Here is a 9,090-nt window from a genome sequence, read left to right as displayed (position 1 = left end):
TACTCGGCTGCTGTGCAGCGCAGCCAACTGCAGCAAAAATGCCCCTGGGGGGCCCTCTGGGCTGCAGCAAAAGGCCCAGCTGCTGCTGCAGCAACCCGCAGCCCTTCTTTTCTCTGCTTCCTAGTTTCGAGCTTCTCCCACGCAGCAGCAGCAGCAGCAGCAGCAGCAGCAGCAGCAGCAGCAGGAGGCTAGCGACACACGGCTGGAGCTGCTGCTGCGGGGAGCTGCGCCCAAGTTAAGAGGCTGCTGCACTAATTAATTAATTAATTAATTAATTAATTAATTAATTAATTAATTAATTTTTATTTATTTGTTTTGCTGCAACTCACTTGCCCACGAAGCCCGTGACGCCCAACACCCCGACGTGGAACTCCCGCGGCTCGTCGACGGGGGGCACCGCCGCCATTTTGGAAGCAGAAAAGAAGAATTGAAAGAAGTGGAAAAGAATTAAAAGAAATTGGAACTCAAGTTGCAAAATAAAGTCCTTTTGGCTGGGTTTCAGGCCTGGAGCTGCAGCAGCAGCAGCAGGCGCAGCAGCGGAATCTGCGGAGCTCCCGGCGCCGCGTTCGCCGCAGCAAATCCCGCTCGAGCGCTTTCTTTTCCTTTTTCGAAATTAAATTTCAAAATGATAATTCAAATTCAAAAGAAGCGACTCATAACTTCGCGGGAGAGCCCGCCGGAGGCTCGGACAGGCAAGACGGAACGGACTCAACGCGCACACGGCTCAAGTGCAGCAGGAAAGCCGCAGTTCGCCGAGAAATGGACTTCTTAACTCGCTAAATATCCTTTTTATTCTTTATTAATTCCGAAAATTCTCTTTTTTCCGCAGCTTCGCGCGAAACAGACAACTGAATCTGCAATCGACCGCGGCGCCGCTGCGGTGTATGTACAGCTGCCGCGCAGCCGCTTTCCGTGTGCGCGGAGCCGTTTGCCGCGAAAACGCCGGCGATTTCTTTCGCTTTTGAACAACTGAAGTTCTAAAACGAAATTAATTCATTTAAGGGCTTTTTTCCGCAGCTTCTGCCGCCAGAAGGCGCTGCTTCCGCCGCACACGCGGGGGTCTTCGCCGCTCCAGCTGCCAGAATCTGAACTGCAGCAAGGACCAAAAGAGCCTCTTTTGCAATTCTTTCAACGCCACTTAGTCTATTTTCCTAATTTTCAAACAATTAAACTCTTTTTTTCAGTGTCTTTTCAGCGCATGCAGCTGCTTTCCCGCAGACAGCCTCAGAATCGCTTCGGACAAAAATCTGAATTGCCAACCCGCCAGAACGGAACCCCCAAAAGCCCTTCTCGGGGAAGCAGCTGTTCAATTTCAAGCTGCACTTTTTTGCAAATTGCTGCAGCGGCAAATAAGGCATTTTAAGTTCTTTTTAATTTTCAAATTCGCCAGCAGCAGCAGCAGCTGCTGCTGCTGCTGCTGCTGCTGCTGCTGCAGCTGCTCCTGTGAGCAGCAGGCCGTTTTTCCCTAAGGGATTGGGCCTTTAACTATAAAGGCTTATTTAAATGAAGAGGCTTGCTGCAGCTGGTGCTGCTGCAGCACTTTGCTGCTGCAGCACTTTGCTGCTGCAGCACTTTGCTGCTGCAGCACTTTGCTGCTGCTGCGGACTTTTAATAAATATATTTAACTGTTTAAATAAAATTTGATTTTCTCCCAAAAGCCTAATTTAGTTTCTAATAATTCCTTTTACTCTTTCTGCTGCTGCTGCTTTTGCTGCTGCTTTTGCTGCTGCTTTTGCTGCTGCTTTTGCTGCTGCTTTTGCTGCTGCTGCTTTATTTGAAATTCATTTTAATTCTTTTTATCAAATCAAAAAACTCCAGCTGCTGCTGCGAATGGCGCAGCAGCATCAGCAGCTGCGGGACTTGCTGCAGTCACACTCCCCACAAACCCTAAACCCTAAACCCTAAACCCTAAACCCTCGGCCTCAAGCCCCATTGGCGGCGCAGAAGCGTCTGCTGCAGCAGCAGCAGCAAAAGAGGTTTTGTGTCTCTGAGGGTTTTGGAAAACGGCTGGACTCAAGCTGCTGCTGCAGTCTGCTGCAGCAGGGGCCCCCAGCCTTGCTGCTGCTCGTGCTGCTGCTGCAGTTTGCTGCATGCACTTTGAAGAGTTTTAAAAAACTTTTAATTAGTAAAAATAAAAATAAATGAAATCTTTCATTTGAATAAGACCTTCCACACATTTCCTGGCATCTCACTTATAATATAACTTCTGCAGCTGCAGCAGCTGCAGCAGCAGCAGCAGCAGCAGCAGCAGCAGCTGCTGCTGCTGCTGCTGCTACCTGTAGGCAGTGCATGCCATGAAGAGCAGCAGAAGTGCTAAGCTAAATATCTTTTTCTTTTTTAAATTCAAAAAAGTCCCTTTAAAGAAGTTAATTGACAACCTTTCCTTAAGGTAAAAGCAAATGCATAAAGCAGCGCAGCAGCGCAGCAGCACTGCAGCGCAGCAGCGCAGCAGCACAGCAGCGCAGCAGCACTGCAGCGCAGCAGCGCAGCAGCACAGCAGCGCAGCAGCACACCAGCACAGCAGCGCAGCAGCGCAGCAGCACAGCAGCGCAGCAGTGCAGCAGCGCTGCAGCAAAGAGAGAGGGCAGCTGCTGCAGCTGGGACTGCAGCAGGGGAGTTAAAAGCTGCTGAAAAGGCTTTAAAAGGTTTTAATTTGCTGCAGAATGTGCTGCTGCAAAGAGCCGTTTGCTGCGCTGCTGCTGCACTTTTGTTGCAGCCGTTTCTGAACTCCCCAGCGCGTATAGTTTTCAGCTAGCAGCAGCAAAAAGGCATTCAGGATTAAATTTAAAACTAAATTGAGAAATAAAAGACTAAAAGAAGTATCAAATGCATTTTTAATATTTAATTTAGTGCAAATTAAATCCAAAAATGCCTCAAAGGCACCAAATGGAATACCGGTAAGCCAGCTTTTGCACTTCTGGCGCTGTCCGCAGCAGAAAATGGAATATTCTTCGCGTCTTTTGGCCATTTGTGCCTTTAATTGTATTTCTTTTTATTTTAAAATAATTATTTTATATAAATTGGCTAAAAGAGCGCAGCAAACGGCTCTTCGGCGTTGCGCCAGAGCTACGGAGCTGCTGCATGCAGCAGCAGCACAGCCCGTGGCTGGCGGCGCGGCGAGGGCGGAAAGCTAGAGAAAATAGCGGAGAAATGGAATAAAATGTAATTTTTAAGAAAGGAAATCTCAAAGAGAGTGGGAAAACGCGTTTAAAGAATTAAAAGAAGTAAATTAACCCCGGAGATCGCGGCCTTGAAAAGTCCTGAAGACGGGAGCCTGCAGCCCCACAAGGAGGTGAGGGAGTTTTAAACGCCTTTTTTGCTGTCTTTGCGGCGAAAGCGAAATAAAAGAATTTTAATTAAATTCCGAATTTCAAATTTCGCCTCCGAAGTTCCATTTGTGGCCACTTGGCCCTGCGATTCTGCTTCGCCGCCTCGCCGCGAGGCGCCGCTGCTGCTTTCCGGTGCGATTTTCCCCTTTTTTGCGTCAAATGGATCAAATTATTCATTTAAATCCTTTTTATTTTCTTCGTTTTACCCAAAATTGCCGAAAAAACTGCTTTTGCGCGAACTCACCGGGCAAACTGCGAATAAAGCTGCAGCAGCAGCAGCAGCAGCGCAGCACGGGCCCCTCTGCGTGGGAAACTCCCTTTTTCTTCGGTTCTAATGGACTTTTTTGGCTTTTTAGTCTTTTAATTTCTCATTTTAATTAAAATGAACTCCATTTTGGCCCTTTTAGTCCAATCAATTGCTTTAATCCCCCCGATTTCCCGAATGTGGTGGTGCACTGAAGTTGAATTTCGAAGCTGCTGCGGCTCTGCTGCTGCGCAGGGAAGTCGAAAGCTGCAACGGCGAGTTTTGCTGCTGCTGCTGCTGCTGCTGCTGGATTTGAAGGAAAAGCTGCTTTGAAAGAAGAACTGATTCTTTAATTGCAAAATAAATGAATTAATTGAATTCAAAATCTTTCAATTTCATGTTTTCCGCCAACTCCATTTGAACTTCCTCGCCCGCCGCAGCAGCAAAATGAACCTGCAGCCCGAGCAGCTCTGCAAAGGTGAGGCGAACTTCAAAAGCTGCAAAACCCATTTCATTTATTTATTTATTTATTTATTTATTCATTTATTTATTCATTTATTTATTTATTTATTTATTTATTTATTTATTTATTTATTCATTTATTTATTTATTTGTTTATTTGTTTGTTTGTTTGCTTTCGTCCAGTTTTGCAAATTTGCTTCATTCCACTTTGCAGCTTTCCGCCTGCAGCTTTGGACTCCGTTTTTTCTGAATAGTTTCTTCCCCCAATTATTTATTTATTTATTTATTTATTTATTTATATTTTCACTTATTTATTTATTTATTTATTTATTTATTTATTATTTATTTATTTATTTATTTATTTATTTGTTTGTTTGCTGCAGTGCTGGAGGGCACTTACAGCCCGGACGCGGCGACTCGGGGGCAGGCGGAGTCGGTGTTGAAGTCTGTGAGAATTTTTTTCAATTTTTTTCAATTTTTAAAATTTTTGATCTTTTTTTTGCATTTAAAGCTTCAAATTGTTCATTTTTTGCATTTATTTTCGTTTATTTTCATTTATTTTCATTTATTTTCATTTATTTCCGTTTTATTTCTTCATTTTATTCTTTTATTTCATTTTTGACGCACTTTGGTCCTTGCAATTCTTTGTTTTTCCTTCTCCCGCCTTCCATTTGCTGCAGCAGCAGCAGCAGCTTTTGCTGCTTCTACACTCTCTCTCTTCTAATTACTTTCATTTCAATTTAATTTAATTTAATTTAATTTGACTTAATTTAATTTAATTTAATTTAATTTAATTTAATTTAATTTAATTTAACTTAATTTAATTTAACATATATTTGGTTTGCATTTGATTTATATTTAATTTGTCTTTTATTGTTTTTATTTTCATTTTTTTCTTTTTCTTTTAAGTCGAATTTTGCTTCAAACAAAGAGGAACAGTTATCCTTTTGAATTTCTTTCTTTCATTTATCTTTAATTAATATTCTTTATTTAATTAATTTAATTTAATTTAATTAATTTAATTTAATTTAATTTAATTAATTTAATTTAATTTAATTTAATTAATTTAATTAATTTAATTTAATTTAATTCTTTTTTGTGTTTGCAGCTGTCACCCACAAAAGGGCTTCTGAGCGCTTTGATGCACATCATCAGCCACGACCAGGTGCTGCAGCAAACTGGCTTTTCTTTGAGTTAATTAAACATTTAATTTAATTTAATTTAATTAATTAAATTTAATTTAATTAATTTAATTTAATTTAATTTAATTCATCTAATTTGATTATATCATTTTATCTATTTAATTTATCTGCTTTTCAGTTCAAACCATTTGATCTGCTGCAGCAGCAGCAGCTGCAGCAGCAGCAGCAGCTGCAGCAGCAGCAGCAGCAGCAGCAGCAGCAGTTTCCTTTTGCTGCGTGGCTGTTGGCTTCCACTTTCCCGTGTTGCATTTATTTATTTTTGCTGCTGCATCTTTGCCTCTGTCTCTATGTTTGAACCCCTTCCTTCTTCCTTTCTCATTTATTTAATTTAATTAATTTAATTAATTTAATTAATTTAATTAATTTAATTTGTTTTATTATTTAATTTATTTAATTTATTTAATTTTCATTTCTTCCGCGTCGCTGTTTCCGTCGTCGCCGGTTTCTGAGGTGTACGTACACCCGGCGCGACAGCGAAACTGGCAAGTGAATGCTCTGTTGCAGAATGTCTTTTAAATGTTTTTTTGGAGTTTTTTTGGGCCTTTTTGGAATTAAAAAGAATAAAAAGGATTATAAAATTTGAAACGGAGAAAAAAGGAAAAGAAATGAAAAAGAAACGAAAAAATTCGGGTTTTTGCTGCTGCAGTGGGCGCGGGGTTTGCGGATTTTTCTCTTTTTTCCCCATTTCTTTCGCATTTGTGTCCGAACTTGGACTATTTTCGTTTATAATTGTTTATTTATTCATTATTTGTCATTTAAAATTCCATTTAAATCAATTTATTTCTCAATTTATTCATTTTTGTTCTTTTTTGTTCAGATCGACCTGCCCATCCGCACTGCGGCCTCGGTGACTCTGAAGAACGAAGTGCGGCAGCACTGGCGCGACCCCGCAGCAGACCTGGCGGAGCACACCTGCTGCTGCTGCTGCTGCTGCTGCTGCTGCTGCTGCTGCTGCTGCTGCTGCTGCTGCTGCTGCTGCTGCTGCTCTGCTGCTGCTGCTGCTGCTGCTGCTGCTGCTGCTGCTGCTGCTGCTGCTGCTGCTGCTGCTGCTGCTGGGGTTTACGACGAGGAGGAGAAGCAGCTGCTGCGGCAGCATCTTTACAAACTAGTCAAAGACACAAGTGCTGCAGCAGCACCAGTGCGGCTGCAGCTAATTGAGTGCATTCGAATTGTGGCTTCTTATGATTACCCCGAAAGGTATTTATTTATTTATTTATTTATTTATTTATTTATTTATTTATTTATTTATTTATTATTTATTTATTTATTTATTTATTTATTTATTATTTATTTATCTATTTGTTTATTTATTTATTTAGTTGTTTTGTTTAAGTCTTTGGCTTTTACTTTTTGTTTTCACTGCTTTCCGCTTTTGCTGCAGTTCTTTCTCCTAAACCCTAAACCCTAAACCCTAAACCCTAACCTTACACCGTAGCCCCAAACCCTAGCCCCAAAGCCTAAACCCTAAAGCCCACACCCCAAACCCTAAACCCCAAACCCTAGACCCAGCGGCCCAAGGCCTAAACCCCAAACCCTAAACCCTAAATCGTGGTTTGGGGCGCTGCAGGTGGCCCTCTTTGCTGGAGGAGGTGTGCGAGGACTTGGCAGCTTCTGCTTCAGCAGCAAAAGTGTTAAATGCTTTAATGGTTTTGCGAAAAGTCGTTGGGAATTATGAGTTTAAAGGAAAAGAAAGTAGACAAGCTTTGGACAAAATAATAGACAAGAGCTGGCCGCTGCTGCTGCCTGCGGGTGCGCAGCTGCTGCAGCTGCAGCAGCAGCAGCAGCAGCAGCTGCTGCTGCAGCAGCAGCAGCAGCAGCTCTCCCCGCAGCAGCTGCAGCAGCTGCTGCTGCAGCAGCAGCAGCAGCACGCAGACCCCATGACTCTACTCAAACTCTTGTTCAAAATTTATTGGTCTTCAACTCAACTTTGTCTTTCAAGTTCTCCTTTGCTGCTCTCCACTATGGACAGCTGGTTCGAGCTCCTCTCCGCATGCATTTTGCTGCCAGGTACTCCTGCTGCTGCTGCTGCTGCTGCTGCTGCTGCTGCTGCTGTTGCTGTTGCTCGGGCTGCTGCTGCTGCTGCTGCTGGGGCTGCTGCTGCTGGAGCTGCTGGGGCTGCTGCTGCGGGAGCGGCGGGTGCGGCGCCGCTTGCTGCTGCTGCTGCTGCTGCGGGACTGTTTGCTGTTTGCTGCTGCTGCTGCTGCTGCAGTGCCATTTGCTGCTGTTGTACATATAAACAAGCAAACAAACAACAAATAAACAAGTAACAAATAAACAGCAACAATATGCCTCCCGCGTCCGCCGCTGCCTCTGCCGCTGCTGCTGCTGCTGCTGCTGCTGCTGCTGCTGCTGCTGCTGCTGCTGCTGTTGTTGTTGTTGGGATTCCGCTGCTGCTGCTGCTGGTGATGTTGGTGTTGGTGGTGTTGGTGCTGCTGCTGCTGTTGATGCTGGTGTTGCTGTTGCTGCTGTTCCTGCTGTCGCTGCTGCTGCTGCTGCTGCTGCTGCAGCTTCGCGTTTTCGTGTTTGTTTGGTTTCTTTAAACGCTTAATGAATTAAATTAATTGAAATGGACTTCTTAAATGATTTAAATTCAAACAATTTCATCAAATGATTTAAAAGCGCCGCTTCTCTCTTCTTCCGTCCGTGGGATTTCTTCGAGCTGCCTATACACCTGAACATGCGGGCGTCTTGAACTTTTTGAATTTTTTGAATTTTTAAAATTTTTGGAGATTTTTTGGAGTTTTTTGAATGAAATTAAATGAAATTAAATAAAATTAAATGAAATTAAATGAAATTAAATGAAATTAAATGAAATTGAAGAAGATTGGAGAAGATTGAGCAGAACGGACTTGATTTGGGCACTTTGCTGCACTTTGCTGCACTTTGCTGCAGCTTGCTGCTGCTTGCTGCTGCTTGCTGCTGCTTGCTGCAGCTTGCTGCAGCTTGCTGCAGCTTGCTGCAGCTTGCTGCTGCTTGCTGCAGTTTGCTGCAGTTTGCTGCTGCTTGCTGCTGTTGTGTGCAGCAATTGAGTTCGTGAAGAGTCTGGTGCGGTACCGGGCGAAGGACTTTCTGGAGGAGATGCTGCTGACGATAGAGCGTGTGTGCGTGGAGTTTGCTGCAGCAGCAGCAGCAGCAGCAGCAGCAGCAGCAGCAGTGCCGGAGGAGCTCTACCAAGCCAAGGACGCAGCACTTGTGCTGGCAGCAGCAATTAGCGAAAGAATAACTTCCAAAAAAAGAAAAGTTCCTTTCGAAGAAATGCTTTTCAAGTTTGTGCTGCCGGAGTTGTCTTCAGCAAATAAGTTTTTGCGGCTGCGGGCCTGCTGGGTCTTGGAGTTGTACGTGGACCGCAGCAGCAGCAGCAGCAGCAGCAGCAGCAGGTGGTCCACTGATGGACCACTGGTCCAGGCCTTTTTGGGCTTGCTGCAGCTGCTGCAGGACCCCGAGCTGCCCGTGCGGGTGCAGGCCGCAGTCTCGCTGCGGCCCTTCTTGCTGCTGCAGCAGCCGCTGCTGCAGCAAACTGTTGCTGCTCAGCTGCAGCAGCTCGCGCAGCAGCTGCTGCAGCTGATGCAGCAAATAGACAATGACCGCCTCGTGGCCACTCTCGAGCAAATGGTCCTTTCTTACGAGCAGCAAATAGTGCCTCTCGCCAGAGATCTTGCTGCTGCTGTTGCTGCTGCTCTTCTCCAAATGCTGCAGCGCGAAGGAGCAGCACAAAACTCCAAAGACACAGACGCAGAAGACGACGCCAGCTTCGCCTCCATTGCTGCCATCAGCACTCTCAAAACGTCCGCTCCTGCTGCTGCTGCTGCTGCTGCTGCTGCTGCTGCTGCTGCTGCTGCTGCTGCTGCTGCTG

General features: G+C 44.5%; 2 protein-coding genes across 2 annotated transcripts; one reads left to right on the top strand and one right to left on the bottom strand.

Moving 5' to 3' along the window:
• Window positions 1-325: 325 nt before the first annotated feature.
• Window positions 326-406, bottom strand: ENH_00074260 (hypothetical protein; the record flags this gene model as incomplete). The annotated part of the gene is made up of 1 exon (XM_013578575.1): window positions 326-406. The coding sequence occupies one exon, from the start codon at window positions 404-406 to the stop codon at window positions 326-328; it is 81 nt and encodes a 26-aa protein (XP_013434029.1).
• Window positions 407-4,020: 3,614 nt separating this feature from the next.
• On the top strand, window positions 4,021-7,504 carry ENH_00007200 (hypothetical protein; the record flags this gene model as incomplete). The annotated part of the gene is made up of 4 exons (XM_013578574.1): window positions 4,021-4,051; window positions 4,419-4,483; window positions 6,145-6,434; window positions 6,805-7,504. 4 exons carry the CDS (start codon window positions 4,021-4,023, stop codon window positions 7,502-7,504), a joined length of 1,086 nt encoding a protein of 361 aa, XP_013434028.1.
• Window positions 7,505-9,090: the final 1,586 nt, after the last annotated feature.

This window comes from Eimeria necatrix, genomic scaffold, assembly GCF_000499385.1.
Source record: "Eimeria necatrix Houghton genomic scaffold, Enh_scaff1202, whole genome shotgun sequence".
Taxonomy (NCBI): Eukaryota; Apicomplexa; class Conoidasida; order Eucoccidiorida; family Eimeriidae; genus Eimeria; species Eimeria necatrix.
Note: the sequence above shows the minus strand (reverse complement) of the source record. Positions and strands in the feature narration are given on the sequence as shown.